The 18,277-nt window shown below is 44.7% G+C and overlaps 1 protein-coding gene across 1 annotated transcript in view; it reads left to right on the top strand.

The window, feature by feature from the left end:
• Positions 1-18,277, top strand: part of LOC122793226 (polypyrimidine tract-binding protein 3-like) — a gene marked incomplete in the record, with an annotated part of 1,714,658 nt that overhangs the window by 977,272 nt on the left and 719,109 nt on the right. The window contains 1 exon segment of the mRNA XM_044061073.1: positions 6,024-6,160. Coding sequence (XP_043917008.1) covers positions 6,024-6,160 — 137 coding nt within the window.

The raw sequence follows: 18,277 nt of genomic DNA, 5'->3' as shown, positions 1-18,277 counted from the left end.
CCAAGGCTGTAGCAGCTACCTCTGCCAAAAAACCCCTCCCCTCTGAAAGGGAATCTAGGGCCTTAGAGAGATGGGGTAAAAAAGTTTATACTTCTGCTACTCTTTCGGCTAGGGCCTTAAACTGTCAATTCCACATGATTCAGTATCAGGAATTTATGTTAGATCAGTTAACTAAAAAACTGTCCTCGTCTGAACCATTAGACAAAAAATCTGTTAAGGAAATGGTACATAACATTCAGCAGGTCAGTAATCATTCCTTAAAATGCGGCTATGATGCACTGGAGGCTTCCTTTAGATCAGCTATGACTGGTACAGTGATCAGAAGACATGCATGGTTAAAAGAGCAGTCCTTACCAGACCATGTTAAATCAAAGCTCCTAGATGCTCCCATGGATAAGCTCAATTTGTTTGGCTCCCTGCACAGCAGGTGCTGAAGAAGGTGGAAGAGAAAGCAAAATCTGTCCAGACAGTCAAGGATTTCTTACAGGTCCAGCCTCCAAGGTTTAGTAGGAACTGGCCTTCCAAGAATTGGTCCTTTCCAGACACCTCCAGAGCTCAGAGAGGCAGGAATAGGCGCCCAAGAGGCAGGGGTCAATCCAGAGGTGCCTACAGGGGCGCCAGTGGCAGCCTAACAACCAGCAGTACTGCCACAGATCCAGCCACCACCACTTCCACAGGACAATCACAGTGACTTGGCTCTGAGACCGCCTACCAGGGAACAACTAGAAGCACCCTTAGGCGGAAAACTAGCCTAATTTTCAGTAAACTGGCATCACATCACAGGAGACAAATGGATTTTACAGACAATAGACCAAGGTTACAGGTTTCACTTCCATACTCTACCAAGGAAGAGAGGAATGCCAAACCTACCTCCAAATCAGAAGACAAAAGCTCTAGAACAAATACACCACTTACTAAGGATGAGAGCTATAGAAAGGGTACCGTCTATGGAACAAGGGCAAGGATTTTACTCCAGACTTTTCCTGGTGCCAAGAAAAGAAAACCAATGGAGACCTATTCTCGACCTGTCCGCTCTAAACACATACCTCATTGTTCCAAAATTCAAAATGCTGACCCTACAGCAGCTTCTTCCCATGCTGGGCAAGGAGTCTTGGCTGGTAACTCTAGATCTCAAGGAGGCATACCTGCACGTCCCCATACGACCAAATTGCAGAAGATACCTCAGATTTCTTGCAGGATCAGAGCATTATCAATTCTCAGCATTGCCCTTTGGCTTATCTACTGCGCCCAGAGTATTCACGCAATGCCTGGCATCAGTAATTGCTCATTGCAGGCTTCAGGGAATTCAAATTTACCCTTACCTGGACGACTGCCTGTTACAAGCGGACAACAAAAACAAATTAGCAAAATATTTGAAAAAGGTCATTAATCTACTACAAGCCCTGGGATACACAGTCAATATAAAAAAGTCAAGGCTGATACCATCCCAAAGGATAACTTTCTTGGGTGCAGAGCTGGACACATCAAATCAAATGGCATCCCTCACAGCAGAAAAACAGAAGCACCTTCCTCTCTATTTCATGGCATTAACAAAGCAGAACCAGCTAACAGCAAGGAAAGTCCTGCAAGCCCTGGTTTACATGGCATCCTGCATAATATTGATTCCACATGCCAGACTACATATGAGAAAGTTACAATGGTACCTAAGGAATTTATGGTCTCAGCACAAGCACAGCCTAGAAACCCAAATTCCAATAATTCCATGCCTGAAGCAAGAATTCCAATGGTGGGCTCAGGCCTGTCAATCGAACAAAGGGCTGCCCTTCCACAGCACTCAACCAAGCCAGACTATCACAACGGACGCCTCAGACCTCGGTTGGGGGACACATGCTGGACAAGTGCATACAAGGCTTATGGAGTCGAGACCAGCTGAACCTACACATAAATCAAAAGGAGATGCTGGCAGTAAAACTGGCAATTCAAACATTCAGACCATTTCTTCAACAGGGTCAACTGCTGATAAGGACGGACAACACCACAGTTATGTGGTACATCAACAAACAGGGAGGCACACATTCATACCCTCTAATGCCGGATGGCAATGGACCTCTGGAATGTGGCCCTGAGCTTCAACATTCAGTTACAAGCAATATTTGTACCAGGAAAAGAAAATATACGAGCAGACATTCTAAGCAGAACTATCATGGATGCCCACGAATGGATGCTGCATCCAGACATCTTCAAATCCATTACAGGGAAATGGGGACTACCAGAAATAGACTTATTCGCATCCCCACACAACCACCAATTGAAAAAATTCTGCACGAGGGCATACCACCCACTTGCTTGGAAGGTGGACTCCCTATCTTTCAGTTGGAAAAACCTGACAGCATATGCATTCCCACCTCTTCCTTTGATGCACAAGGTGCTATTGAAGATCAAAGAAGACCGTCCAAGGATCATCCTGATAGCTCCAAACTGGCCGAGGCAGCATTGGTACCCATTACTGAGGAGCATGTCTCGGAACAAATATGGCCTCTGCCCCTAGTTCCCTTACTGTTAACACAGAACAACTTCAAAACCCTGCATCCAAACCTAAAAACACTGCAGCTGGCTGCCTGGAACATTGCATAAGACAAAATAACCCAGATTTATCTCAAAGGGTTAAAGACATTATCTTGGAGGCTCGCAGACCCTCAACAAGGAAAACTTATACAGCAAAATGGAAAAGATATCTCATTTGGAGTGCAGCAAAAGGAGAAAATGTGTCACTGGTAAACATAGCTAACATCCTGGAATACTTGGCAGAGCTTTTCCACAATGGCCTGTCCTATTCTTCCATTAAGATTTATGCATCAGCTATTTCAGCAGAATACAACATGGACCCTCCAGTCTTCTCACATCCTCTACTCAGGCAGTTTCTTAGAGGAATTAAAAATGTAAAACCACCAAGGAAGCCACCATTGCCCGCATGGGACTTGAACTTTGTGCTAGAAAAGTTGACACTCCCTCCTTTCGAACCAGCAGCAACAGCAGAATTACAGTACTTATCATGGAAAACTGCTTTCCTGCTTGCAATCACTTCAGCAAGAAGGGTTTCTGAACTACAGGCATTAATGGCAGTACAGCCCTTCCTTATCTTCCATCAAGATAGAGTGTCCATGAGAACTAATCCTACTTTTATGCCAAAGGTGGTCTCCAGGGTATCTTTAAACCAAGCTATCCACCTGCCTACATTCTTCCCCAACCCACAGAACAGGGGAGAAAGACTATTACATACCTTGGATGTACATAGGCAATTGCGCTACTACCTGGACAGGACCAAGAGCAATAGAAAAACTGACCAGCTACTGGTAGCATATGCAACAGGAATGGAAGGAAAAGCAATTTCAAAACAGACAATCTCTAAGTGGATAGGAAATTGCATTAGATTTTGTTACTCTTACCATGGAAAGACAACTCCAGAAAACATCAGACCTCACTCCACAAGGGCTACAGCCACTACTACAGCCTTTTTACGAGGAGTGGCTACCAAAGACATTTTAGAGGCTGCTACTTGGAGCTCCGTGCATACATTTGCCAAGCATTATAATCTACCCTTATACTCCAGATCCCGAGCAGGTTTTGCCACTGCTGTTTTGCAAGGGATCTTAACTACACCATAATCTTATTTTTCCTCCTCCCCCAGTTTGGCTATGGTATTCTACCCATTTGTTAGGACTGCAGATGCATCCTTGAAGGAAATAGTACAGTTTTGTACCTACCATAAATGTAGATGTCCGAGAGGTATGCATCTGCAGTCAGGATTACCCTCCCTCCTTCCCCTCTGTGGTACTCCTAGGGTATTTGCCCATCTTCTAGCTAGCTGGGGGAATCTATTATGGTGTATTTGTATATATGTATATACATGTTTATTTTTATTTGCTCTCTCTTATTTGGAAACTTTTACATTTATCCAAATTTAGCCTTCCTAGAGGGCACCTGGCATCTGGGGCAAGAAACACTAAGGAAAATGGCGTCGGCTGATACCTTTATACCCGAAGAACTGCAGCTATGACGTCGGGTGAAGTGCGACATCAGCCGAGGCCAGACCCAGACTTTGGAATCCGGCCGACCGAAGGGCTGCCTGACGACAGGACAACCCATTTGTTAGGACTGCAGATGCATACCTCTCGGACATCTACATTTATGATAGGTACAAAACTGTACTTTCTGCTGCTAGCAATTACTTCAGCAAGAAGAGTTTCAGAGCTACAGGCCCTCATGGCTGTGGAGCCTTTTATCATATTTTACCCAGACAGGGTGTCTCTGAGTACAAATCCTACATTTATGCCTAAGGTGATTTCCAGTGTGGCTCTTAATCAAACTATTCATCTGCCAACCTTTTATCCAAATCTGCAGGGCAAGGGGGAGAGAATTCTGCATTCCTTGGACAAACACAGACAGCTAAGATTCTACTTGAGCAGGACTAAAGCTCTAAGAAAAACTGAGCAATTACTAGTGACATATGCTGCAGGATCAGAAGGAAAGGCTATTTCAAAGCAGACTATTTCAAAGTGGATACGCCACTGAGTTCATTTCTGCTACTTGCACCATGGTAAACCTGTGCCCAAGGGCATTAGGTCTCATTCCACCAGAGCTGCAGCTACTTCAGCAGCCTTTCTCAGAGGAGTACCAACCAAAGACATTCTAGTGGCTGCTACTTGGGAGTTCTGTTCACACCTTTACAAAGCATTATCATTTGCCTCTCTACTGTAAGTCCAGGCAGGCTTTGCCACTGCAGTTCTTCAGGGCCTTATAGCCGCACCTAATGCTGTTTAGCTCTAGCCTCCCAACCATAGCTTTTGGGATTCTACCCAAATGTAATGACTGCAACAGTGAAACACGAAGAACATAGTACAGTTGTGTACACTTACCATAAATGTAGATGCTCGAGTGTATTCACTGTTGCAGTCCAGGTTACCCTCCCGCCATCCCACTTTCATTCTGGAGTTTATCTTTCCTTCTCTGTCTTCTACAACCTATGTGGTGTATTTGCTTGTAGATGAAGGTAAAGTTCATATTGATGCATGTATATGTATATACACACATATTTTTTCTACCTTTTTGGGGGCACCTGACATCTGGGGCAAGAAAAACTAAAGAAAATGGCACCGGCTGCATGTTTTATACCCCTGACGACCTGACGTCATGGAAGAGGAGACCGCAACCAACGCAGGACCCAAGACTTTGGAATTCAGGCCGACTGAGGGCAACCTGCCAGCAGATTTCCCAAATGTAATGACTGCAACAGTGAATACACTCGAACATCTACATTTATGGTAAGTGTACACAACTGTACTTTTCCTTTTAGTAAGGTATCTCTGTGGGTGTTCCATTTGTTGCATGATTTTTGCCAGTATTCTGTTCATTTACTGAGCTAGTTTGCAAAAGGTGGCTTCATTCCAACTTGATATGTTCTGCAGTGAGGCTTGCAGTTCACAATTTATTCACGTCCTCTGGAATTCATGCTCAACACTGTGAAGTTAAAAAAATCAGTAAGTGAGGCATTTATCTTAAAACATGGTGTTACTACCATGTTTTTTATTGAATTTAGGAGTTTTAGGCTCTTAGACTACCTCTGTAATTCATGTTGTTCACATCAGTTAGCAATTTTCCAAGTCTACAGTTTTTTTGTTCTGTGAGTTCTATATTTCCGATTATGTATCTTGATCTTAACACCGTTTACTGGTGGGTTAGTTTAGAAAAGGCAAACTATCCTGTAGAATTTTCCTTTTTTTGGGTGTCTGTACATGGTTTTGTGCAGCATGTACTCAACATCTGCCAAAGATTCCAGTCATGTCCGCCTCCATTAGTCCTTTAGGTTCCTGACAGTATGGCTGTTTTGCCTTTTATTTTTGGGTGCTTGGTCTAAAATTTAATTTTATTTGCATAACTAGCTTTGTTGGGTTGTGTGAGATATTGAAATTTAAAATTGTTTTCCTATTACGTTTTAAGTTATACAGATTTGTGTAATATGCAAGTGGTCTTTTGTAAAATAAATCTTCTGTTTTCTTCTGTAGGACTTCCTTGTCCTGGTGTTCCTGGAGCCCTTGGCCATCTTGCTATTCCTACGTCTGCTGTTGGCCGAATGGCAATGCCTTGTGTATCCCATGGTCCTGGAAATTCTGTTCTGCTTGTCAGTAATCTGAATTCGGATGTAAGTAATTTTGAGGAACACTACTTGCCTTGCATGCTGGTTTTGCTGCCCAGTCTTATGCTGAGACGATTGAATTTTCATAATGGGAATTTGGGACCTAAGTCATGGGATCACTACTACTTTTTCCTGTTCTGAAGTCCTAGTCTTTACAGAAGTGTTATTCATATGGATCATAGTTGCAGTCATAATCTAAAACAGGGGTGTCCAACCTTTTGGCGTGCCAGGGCCGCATTGAGTGAACAGAAATTGTCTTGAGGCCGCATATAAAATATATCATATAGTTAACTCTTTCGCTGCCGCCGTGACCAAAGTCGACCTCCTGGCTGTACTGTAGGTGCATTCAAACAATGAATAAATGCCTAATATTTGCCTTAAAATTCTAATTCTCTAATCTAACAGTTAACTCTAATATCTCAGTTAATATATATATATATATATATATATATATATATATATATATATATATATATATATTTACAAATAAACAGATATTCACTACAGCACTAGCATTTCTCACTGGGAAAACCACTCCAGCAGTCATCTACGTAAAATGTCAATATTAGCAGTCTTACAATACTATAATCCACAAAAATAAGCCAACAAATTTGCAATAAAGTAAAGAATTCACATTACAGACTTAATAAAACAATTCTAAATAAGGTACCAGATGGTCTCACCCAAACAAATGACTGGTGCCAGAAACATGGCCTCAAGCTAAATGCCAAAAATGCATCATCATCCGCTTTGGGGAGAGTGATGTCCTCACAAATTATCACATTAATAACAATGTTGTAAGCACGCAATCAGTTGTGAGGTGCTTGGACACCCAGGTTTATAGAAACCTAGCTTTTGACCACCATGTTGTCTCCATTGTATGGAAAGCTTTTTACATGGCCCACCTCATTAGTGGTCTCATCCAGGGACAAGGTGTTCATAACATCCCTGAATTCTTCCTTTATAAGAGCCATTACTGAGTGCAAAACCCCTTTTGGCATGTGCCTCAGCAAAACACCCTGCCAAAAGAAAGACTACAACCATTTCTGACAAAAAAGGTCAAAGGACTAAGTTCACTTAGTTATCCAAACAAACTAAAAAGTTTCTTGCTTTCCTCTGTCTCTCACTGGCCCCTATACATTTCTTCTCTAGCTTGCTTTCCAGGTTAAGAAAGATCCTGCCTTAAGAGACTTCCTCCACCTCAGAAATACTGGTTATACTTAAAACGCTCACTACAAAGACCACAGCCTTCACTGCAACATAAACAAGCCACTTTGTATGGACAGGTTCTTGATACAAAAACTTCAACTTCTGTAAAAAGTTATTCTCATTATCAAACAATGTAGTTCAGCAACACGACAAATGGATGGATAGCCATAAGTGTACTCCTTGAGTAAGTAGCATAGCCTTCATCAAACTGGATGGAAAATCCACATACTAAACTTTCCTAGCTGGATGGCTAAAATGTAATATTGGTTACTCAAGTCTACTTGCCCAAGAAGAGGGGCCTATTTAAATAAGAATTCCATCTGCAAAAATATATTTAGTATACATATTAAATCTCTCTTTCTCACACACACACACACACACACACACACACACACACACACACACACACACACACACACACACAAACGGAGCTCCTACTTCTAAAATAGGCAACCTCAGTAATCACACGACACACACTCACTGAATTAAACTGCCTGGAAGTAAAAATATCTGAAACAAAAATCATATTAGAGATGGACTCATCCAACTAATTTCCCACCACCAAAAGGACCATCAATAAATTAGCAAACAACTGCTCAACAAAAAGTAAAACAATAAGAAATCAGTAAACTGTCTAAGATCATACTACATACTGGAGTAAACATATAACTTCCCTCCAATCTAAAGCCATTTGACATTCAGACATTTTAATTTGTACAGAATTTATTCACAGACTGACAGTTTACTGTGCTGTCACATTAGTACTCTATGCTTACGTCCGAACCAATGAAGCATACTTGTCAATTCCAAAAGAATTAGCATAGTTTAATAAGAAGGTTATTTGCAAGGTTACATGGCAGTTTATATTGGAAATAAGCAAAGATATTAAAAAGGCTCTGTTTCTCGTAATTATGCTGAAAAGTCTTCCAAGGTAAATACAACCTTCTGATTTAGTATGGAACTGTACCTCTCAACTTTAGAGCAAGAAGTCTGGAGAAAGAGAAAAATAAAAGTGGGACACAGGCCCAAAAATAGTTAGGCATCACAGACACCATTGAAACAACTGTAGCTGCAAACATTATACATCACTTATAATCTTTCTATCCCATCATTGTCAGGTAAGCATTATATGGCTCAATCAATCCTGCCTTATTTTGCAACAAAGAAAACCATGCTTTGAAAGGACAAATGCATTAAAAATAATAAATAAAACACATTGTATCCACATCCTGCAACTTCCTACCTGCAAACAGCCACAGAGCTTTCACTGAAACTAGGGCTGCTTATTTCCCAGGAATGATAGCTCTCCCGAAGTCTAATGGGATACAATCTACCAGGATCTGGACTACCTGAAATAAATTAAATAATGGCCTGCAAATTGCAAGTGCACTTTGACAACTTAACATATATAGTTTAATTAAACAATCTCTCCTTCATTCTTGCTGGATGGGTTCGGAGCCGATCCTCGGCTCCCACTCGGCACTTGCTAAGCTCGAGAGTCACTTTTACCAGCTCGAGGCAGCCCCCCATATCCCATGATGCAAGGAGGTAATTACCCAGATCTCATTTGCCACTTCGCTAATGAGGTCATCCTTTTTACCAGCTCCTGGTAAGTGATATTTTTCTTGCTATTTGTCAGGTTTAGGTGTCTAAAAACCCTAATTGTTAGTCCCTTAGTCTTTATTCAATACTTCAGTGGACTTTCACTTAGCTCCATACCCTTTTTTCCCCTAGTTTTCTTAGTTTAGTTTTCGGGCTTTAGGCCTTTCCCACCCTCACAGTTCCTGTCAGGATTTCCCTCAGGTGCGTGTGTGTGTTGTGTCACTGTATTTTAATAACTAATTGTTGGTTATTAATAATTTTTTACTTGTTAGTGTCTTGGTTGGACTGATCGGTGTGTGTGAGTGTTTTAGAACCTAGACATATCCAAGGATACTAGGGTCTCAGGTTTCAAGAAGTGTGACTCGTGCTGTCAGAAGATGTCTCTGACAGACGGTCACACTTCTTGTATTTATTGCCTGGGACCCCTACACCTGCAGGACTCCTGTGCTATATGTCATTCTTTCAGCCAGAGTCCTGCAGGAACGTAGAAATAAGTTGATCCTAAGGGGTCTTCTTAAACCAGAGAGCTCCCCGGCTAAAGTCGGGTCCGGGAAGTCCTCTAAGCCTCCCAAGACCCAGGCTTCGGTGTCCAGGTCTGTGGTCTTGGTTCCGACTCCGCCGGAGTCGACATCAGCTCCGTCCCGAGCCGATCCTTCCTTGTTGGAAGCTTCTGTGCCGGCGCCGATACCTTGGCTTTGGCACCTATGTCTCGGCTCCGGCTGGAGCCGAGATATCTTTGTCTCCTCTCGGAGCCGACAAGTTGTTGGCTCCGCCTGGAGCCGAACGTTCTTCGGCTCCAATGGCTCCGTCCAAAAAGAGGTCTAGATCTCCTTCTTTGGAATCTATTCACTCGGCTCCAGCCTCTCCCTTGCTTTCGGAGCGGAGCCATCGGAGCCGATCATAGAGGTCTTCCAGGCTTTCAGACCACGACTTAGAGAGAGTGGTAAGTAGGCTATTAAAGTCACAGGCACTAGCCCAGATGCTCCATAGCCCGTCTCATCAGACGTCAGCTATTCTACATCCCCCTGAAATTCCTCCTTCGACTCTCCTACAGAGCTCAGAGCCGGAGATTATCGGTACCGTGACTGTTGTTGCTTCGGAGCCGATGCCACACCTTTCGGCTCCATCGTCCTCAACTCCTATCTCCTCCTTGAGACCTTCCTTGGAGGGATCCAGGCGTCGGGCTTCCCTGGTCGGTTCCGAGGGGGTGAGTGGCATCGGACCCTTGTCCGACCCCGTTCTCCCTCTCGGAGCTTCGGCCTTGGTGAGCTCGGTCCCGACATCTGCTTCGGAGCCTTCCCTTCGTGGGACTAGGGATCCCTGTTTCTTCGAGCGGGATCTCGGCCCTCCTGGGAGGAGCCTGCAGGTGATGAGGAGTGTGCTAGCCCCAGAGCTTAGCCAGCAGTCGGTTCCTTTAGCTCCTCCCTCTACGGTGCCTGTAGATGCCTCTTCCCGTTCTCTTGCTCCCGGACCCAGAGATACTTTGCCCCAGGTCTCCCCATTGGGAAGAACTTCCTCTTCCGAGGTTTCTCCTGATCCTTCAGGTGAACCCCTGCGTAAAAGGACTTGCAAGAGGAAGCATTTTGACTCCCCTGAGTCTACAACCTCGGATACCAATTTAGATGAGTCGGAGGGGTCCCCAAGTTCCCCCTCTGAGGATGTCTCCTTTTCAGACATCCTTGAGCTCCTGAATCAGAGGGGGAAGTGGCCCTCCATTAACCCCTCCGAGGATGAATCGGTATACCTGGAGGCTTTTGGATCTCGACCCTCTACCTCCTGGGTGTCTCCACCTTTCGACCCTCTTATGGAGGTCATAGCTCGAAAGGCATGGGCATCCTGATTCGGTGGAACCAGTCCCTAGGAGACCTTCAAAATTTATTACAGCCCCCGCAGAAAAGCAGTTTCTTACTAAAGGTGTCCCGGTTGATGCCATGGTGGTGGCGGCTGCCACTAAGAAGGAACTTGCAGATGTTCTTCGTGTTTCACTGTTGCAGTCATAACTGTAGGGTATTCCTGCCGGCAGGCAGCCGAGGTCGGCCAGAATTCCAAAGTCTGGGTCCGGCATCGGCTGACGTCAGAACGTAGAGGTATAAAGCTGACAGCTGATGCCATCTTCTCCAGTCTTTCTTGCCATGCGGTGGAAAGCAGCTCGCTAGTTGTTGGTTGGTGGATTCCGGACAACGTGCTTTGCTTGTCGTCGGTCCGAAGTCGTCTTCTTCTCTTCTCAAGCTAAGTACCCCATTGGGGAAACTTTTTTCTTGCTCCTCCGATGTCAGAAAAAGTTAATAATTGTATATCATATGGAAAACAAATACCTCATAAAGATTTCCACTCTTACTGTCTTCCTTGCTTAGGCCCTGACCACGACGTTTCTTGCTGTCGGTTTTGCGCCAGGTTTAATTCTCGTACTATTAAGCGTAGGTACGATTGGGCCTTGAATTATTTCGGTAGACGGTTCAATTATAGGATGTTGTCAGATACTTTACAGACAACCAGAATTCACAAAAAATGCAAGGACAAGGATAGGCCTGCAAGGTCCAAACAGGATGCTTTGCAGCCGGAGCCAGCTTCGGGTTCGGCGGTCGTCAGTGAGGCGCTTTTGCAGCCCCTGTCGTCAGCCACTTCGGAACCGATGGCCGACACGGACTCCCATGGGGAGCCAACTAGGCCCAGTATTTTATCTGCTGTAGGACCTTCGGACATCCCTCCTTCAGATGAGTCCGGAACCGCTGTGCAGGTACCGGCTTCTGAAGGGGTTTTCAGGCCTTCTCATATCACTATTACTACAAAAACAAAGGCAAAGTCAAAGACTCCTGTTAAGCCAAGGGTTTCTTCTCAAGCTTCTACGGATTCAGCTCCCAAGACCCAGAAACAATTATTAAGGATGGACGAAGATTTGCTTACTATGATTAGGGGTTCTCACCCTCTCCTGAAAAAAGGCCTAGACAGGATATTCCTTATGATTCCTCTGATCAGGCTTCTGTGTCATCAGTCTCTTCCTCTGACCAGGATTATTCTTTTCCTCCTTATGAGGATTCTGATGCAGAGGACTCTATACCCTCTGCTTCTCCTCCTGAAGATTTTTCTTTTGGGGAAACCTTGCATGAGATGAGAGAGCATTTTCATTGGGAAGGTCAGGATTATTCTGCTTCCAAGAAGAGACTTAGAGAATTTCTCCTTCTCCCACAACACAGACCTTTGGCTATTCCTCCTGTTCTTGATATTGTGGATGATGCTTTCTCTGAAGCTAACCTGAATCCTGATTCCTTTCCGCTTGCTCCTTCTAAGCCGGATAGATTTTACAGAGTCCCTGATTCCCATCTATTTTTGTTCAAGAACCCTTCTGCAGATCCTGAAACTATTTCTCAGGGCTCCAAGGCTGCTAAGGCCGCTTCATCTAAAAATCCTATTCCCTCTGAAAAGGATTCTCGTGCCTTGGACAGATGGGGCAAAAAGGTGTATACTTCTGCTACTCTTTCTATTAGAGCTTTAAATTGCCAGTTTCATATGTTCAAGTATCAGCAATTTCTTTTGTCTGTTTTAAAACAAAAACTTTCAACCTTACCTGCATGTGCAGAGGACAAGGAATTACAGGATGTATTGCATGCAACTGAACAAGTTAGCAAACATAGTTTACATTGTGGTTTTGATGCCTTGGAGGCTTCTTGTAGGGCCGCAGCCTCTGGTACTGTTATCAGGAGACATGCTTGGCTTCGAGAGCAGAATTTACCTGAGCAAGTTAAGGCTAAATTGTTAGATGCCCTGTTCAGCATGATGTTTTGTTTGGATCTAAAGCTGAGGAGGTTATTAAAAAGATGGAGGATAAAGCGAAATCTATGCAGACTGTCAAAGATTTCTTACAAGTTCAGCCTCCTAGATTTTCTAGAAATTGGCCCTCCAAAAATTGGTCCTTTCCCACGTCTGACAGGCCTCAAAGGGGAAGATATAGACGCTCCAGAGGTTGGGCTCAGGCCTCTTACAGGTCCAGACAATGGACTGCTTCATCACCTAGAAGGGGAGAAGACAGATCTCAATCACAAAGGAAGCAGACCCAATGACACTCTCTGTTGGGCTACAGGTCCTCCTTGCCTGGAAGCCCCTCTCGGAGGAAAACTTTCTCTTTTCTACCAAAATTGGACTTGTATTACCCAAGACAAATGGGTTTTGGACGTGATTTTAAGAGGTTACAAATTCCACTTTCATTCTCTGCCAAGGTCTATCGGTTGGCCAGATCTGCCAAAACATCAATGGTCAGAGGCCTTAAATCAAGTGGACGCTTTATTGGCCATGAGAGCCATAGAACCTGTTCCACTTTCAGAGATGGGAAAAGGTTTTTACTCAAGACTATTTCTGGTCCCAAGAAAACAAAACTCATGGAGACCTATTCTGGACCTTTCAGTATTAAACACCTTTCTGGAAATTCCAAAATTCAAGATGCTTACTCTACAACAACTTCTTCCAATGCTCTCCCAGGATGCTTGGATGGTGACATTGGACTTAAAGCAAGCCTACTTACACATTCCCATCAGGCAGGAACGCAGAAAATACCTCAGATTCAAGGCAGGTTCGAGGCACTTCCAATTCTCTGTACTGCCCTTTGGCTTATCTGCTGCGCCCAGAGTCTTTACCAAGTGTCTGGCTCCAGTGGTAGCTTATTGCAGACTCCAAGGGATTCAAATTTACCCTTATCTGGATGACTGCCTTATTCAGACGGACAGCAAAGACCTTTTACTTCAACATCTGCATTTTGTTCAACGTCTTCTCCTACTACTGGGATTTTCAGTGAACACAGTCACATTTGATCCCCTCTCAGCAAATGATCTTTTTGGGAGCTCTTCTAAACACAAGCTTGCAAAGGGCCTTTTTCACTCCAGAAAAACAATTACAGCTGGCCTCAATTTTCAAAACCTTGGCTACTTTAATTCAGCTCACTGCAAGGAAATTCCTGCAGGCACTGGGCTACATGGCTTCTTGCATCCTGTTGATTCCAAATGCAAGGCTTCATATGAGAAAACTTCAATGGTACCTAAAGAGTGTATGGTCACAGCATTACCACAGTCTGGACACAATGATTCCACTGATTCCCTGCCTCCAAAAAGAGTTCCTTTGATGGTCCAGGGCTTGTGCTCTAAACGAAGGGAATCCCTTTCGTCTGCCTCAACCTTCTCAGATCATAACCACGGACGCTTCGGATTATGCTTGGGGAGCTCATTTTCTAGACAATTGCCAGCAGGGCTCTTGGACAAAGGAGCATCTTCTCTGGCACATCAACTTGAAGGAAATGTTGGCAGTCCAAAATGCTCTTCTAGCCTTCCAGAATCTTTTGGAACCAGGGCCTATTCTGATTCGTACAGACAATACCACAGTCATGTGGTATATAAACAAGCAGGGGGGATCTCACTCTTACCCCCTTTGCAGACTAGCCATGAATTTATGGAACACAGCTCTAAATCTGAATCTGCATCTTCAAGCTCAATTTATTCCAGGAAAACAGAACCTCTTAGCAGACAGCATAAGCAGAAACCTTTTGGATCCTCACGAATGGATGCTGGACACCAACTTATTCAGCAGGATTACAGCAGTTTGGGGTTGTCCTCAGATAGATCTGTTTGCATCCCATCTCAATCATCAGTTGCCTCTCTTTTGCACCAGGTCCTTCCACAAAACAGCTTGGAAAGTGGATGCCCTGTCATTCAGCTGGAGAATCTTTCGGGATATGCCTTCCCTCCTCTTCCTCTTCTGCCTCGGGTGTTACTGAAAATAAAACAGGACAAACCCAAGATTATCATTTTGATAGCTCCAAATTGGCCTCGGCAGTTTTGGTATCCAACTTTAAAACACCTATTCTTGAAACCTTCTTGGATTCTACCCCTGATCCCTTCTCTTCTGTCCCAGCATCAGGGTCAGATGCTACACTCTCAAATCAAGACTCTATGCCTGGCAGCTTGGCTCTACAAGGGCCTTTGATTCCTTCATCTCTTCCCAAACAAGATGTCCTTCAAGGATGCATCTGCAGTCCTATCAAATGGGTTGTCCTGTCGTCAGGCAGCCCTTCGGTCGGCCGGATTCCAAAGTCTGGGTCTGGCCTCGGCTGATGTCGCACTTCACCCGACGTCATAGCTGCAGTTCTTCGGGTATAAAGGTATCAGCCGACGCCATTTTCCTCAGTCTTTCTTGCCGCATGGCGCTCGAAGCAGAAGCTGTTCGCAAGTGCTGGTCGGTCAGAACCAGAGATTACTACTACCGAAGACTTCTAAAAAGCTAAGTACCCCATTGGGGACTCTTTCTTGCCTCAGCCGATGTCAGAAAAAGTGAATAACTGTTTAACTTGTGGGAAACAAATACCTCATAAAGATTTCCACTCTTACTGCTTACCTTGTTTAGGCCCAGACCACGACGTAGCAGCTTGTCTAGCCTGTGCTTCTTTCAACCGACGGATGCTTAGAAGTCGGTCGGAATTTGCTGAGGAGTAATTCGGCTCCGCTTTTGCTTACAATATGCCGTCGGAAATTCCGACTTCGCAATTAAATAAAAAGCGCAAGGAAAAGGACCAACACTCGCGGTCCGCGGTTTTGGCCGAAACCGCCGTTAAGTCAACCGCGAGTGTCTCGGTTTCGCTGAAACCGAGTCCACGGTTCTTCCTTCGGCCGAAAGCTTGCCTCCTACCGAGGCCTCATCCAGCATGGCTGAAACTGCTACTGAAATCCCACCTGCTCTTGCAGGTTCACAGGATTTATCTGATACTATACCTTTAGATATATCTACTCCTGCACGTGGAGCTGCTAGGCCCCCTGCATCCATGTCGATTAAGGCTTTTGCCAGGGCTAAAGCAGCAAAATCTACCAAAACTGTGCCTGCCAAGACCCCCTCTCACAGGCCTAGCTCTAGTTCTCAAATGCTTAGTCTAGCAGAGGATCTCATTTCTTTGATCCGGGGATCCCAACCTCACTCTGACAGGGCCTCTCACCCACCTCCAGAGCAGAGCCCCCTGAGCCAGATGTCCTTCATGGATGCATCTGCAGTCATAACAACTGGGTTGTCCTGTCGTCAGGCAGCCCTTTGGTCGGCCGGATTCCAAAGTCCGGGTCCGGCTTCGGCTGATGTCGCACTTCACCCGACGTCATCTCTGCTGGTCTTCGGGTATAAAGGCATCAGCCGACGCCATTTTCTTCAGTCTTTCTTGCCGCGTGGCGCCCGAAGCAGAAGCTGTTGGCAAGTGCCGGTCGGTCAGATCCAGAGATTACTACTACGAATACTCCTTGAAGACTTCTAAAGCTAAGTACCCGTTGGGGACTCTTTCTTGCCTCAGCCGATGTCAGAAAAAGTCAATAACTGTTTAACTTGTGGGAAACAAATACCTCATAAAGATTTCCACTCTTACTGTTTGCCTTGTTTAGGCCCAGACCACGACGTAGCAGCCTGTTCGCCTGTGCTTCTTTCAACCGACGAACGCTTAGACGTCGGTCGGAGTTTGCTGAACAGTTTTTCGCTCTGAATTTGCGTACATTATGCCGTCGGATCCTCCGACTACCCAAATTATTAAAAACCGCAAAGAAAAGACCGACACTCATGGTCCGCGGTTTCGGCGAAACCATGGTTAAGCAAACCGCGAGTGTCTCGGTTTCGGCGAAACCGAGAAAACTGATCAGAGTACAGCGAATCAATGACTACTACTGAGGTTCCGGTTACCTTACTTGAATCGGCCTCAGAAATTTTACCCACTACAGTGGTTACTAGTGACTTATCAGACACCATCCCTTTGGATGTCTCTACCCCAGCACGTGGTGCTGCTAGGCCTCCTGCAGCCATGTCTATTAAGGCCTTCGCCAGGGCTAAAGCAGCCAAATCTACTAAGTCAGTGCCTGTTAAAACCCCCCTCAACCAGGCCCACTTCTAGTTCACACATGCTTACTCTGGCAGAAGATTTAATATCCTTAATTAGGGGATCTCAATCTCACCCAGACAGGGCCTCTCAGCCCCCAGAAAAGAGACCTAGAGCAGAGCCCCTCGAGCCTGTGTCCTCTGATGATTCTGCGGAAGACTCAGATATTACAGACCAGCCAGAGGCTCCTTTCTCCAATTTTGAGGACTCAGATGCTGAAGAATCCATTCCAGCTGCTTCCCCACCAGAAGAATTCTCCTTTGGGGAAACCTTACATGCCATGAGAGAACAATTCCAATGGCAGGAACAGGATTTTCAGACTCCAGAAAAGACTTAGGACTTTTCTGCACCTACCACAACACAGGCCCTTAGCTATACCTCCTGTCCTCTCTGTTGTGGATGATGCATTTAATGATGTTTGCACTGCACCAGATTCTTTACCTCCAGCACCTGCCAAACCAGATAGATTTTACAGGGTGCCAGACACTCATCATCACCTATACAAGGCCCCTCTTGCAGACCCAGAAACTATATCCCAGGGCCCTAAGGCAGTAGCCTCAACCACAGCAAAAACCCTATTCCTTCTGAAAGGGAAGCCAGGTCTTTAGACAGATGGGGCAAAAGGTTTATACCTCTGCTACTCTCTCAGCTAGAGCTTTAAACTGTCAGTTTCACATGATACAATACCAAGAGTTTATGCTTGATCAGTTAACTAAAAGCTATCCTCTGATGACTCTATAGATAAGAAAATCTATTAGAAATGGTAAATAACATACAACAGGTTAGTAACCATTCCTTAAAATGTGGCTATGATGCACTGGAGGCTTCATTTAGATCAGCCATGACTGGCACAGTGATAAGAAGGCATGCATGGCTGAAGGAACAAGTTTTACGGATCATGTTAAAGCTAAGTTATTAGATGCTCCTATGGATAAGACCAGTTTGTTTGGTACACCTGCCCAGCAAGTAATGAAGAAAATGGAAGAAAAGGCAAAATCTGTACAAACGTTTAAAGATTTCTTGCAGGTTCAGCCCCCAAGGTTTAGCAGGAACTGGCCTGCCAAAATTGGTCCTTTCCTGACTCCACAAGATCCCAAAGGGGCAGGAATAGACGTTCCAGAGGCAGAAATCAATCCAGAGGGGGTGCCTACAGAGGACGACAGTGGCAAGGTAATAACAGAGCCACAGGTACAGCCACTACCACTACAACAGGGCAATCACAGTGACTTGATTCTAACTCCGCCTACCAGGGAACAAATAGCAGCACCCTTAGGCGGAAAATTAACCTTATTTTCAAAGAACTGGCACTATATCACAAAAGACAAGTGGATTTTGCAAACCATAGACCAAGGTTACGGTTCCACTTCCACACTATACCAGTCAAAAGAGGAATGCCAAACCTACCTCCAAATCAAAAAACAGAAGCTCTA

The sequence above is a fragment of the Protopterus annectens genome, chromosome 2.part0, assembly GCF_019279795.1.
Source record: "Protopterus annectens isolate FY-2018-M chromosome 2.part0, PAN1.0, whole genome shotgun sequence".
In the NCBI taxonomy this organism is placed as follows: domain Eukaryota; kingdom Metazoa; phylum Chordata; order Ceratodontiformes; family Protopteridae; genus Protopterus; species Protopterus annectens.
Note: the sequence above shows the minus strand (reverse complement) of the source record. Positions and strands in the feature narration are given on the sequence as shown.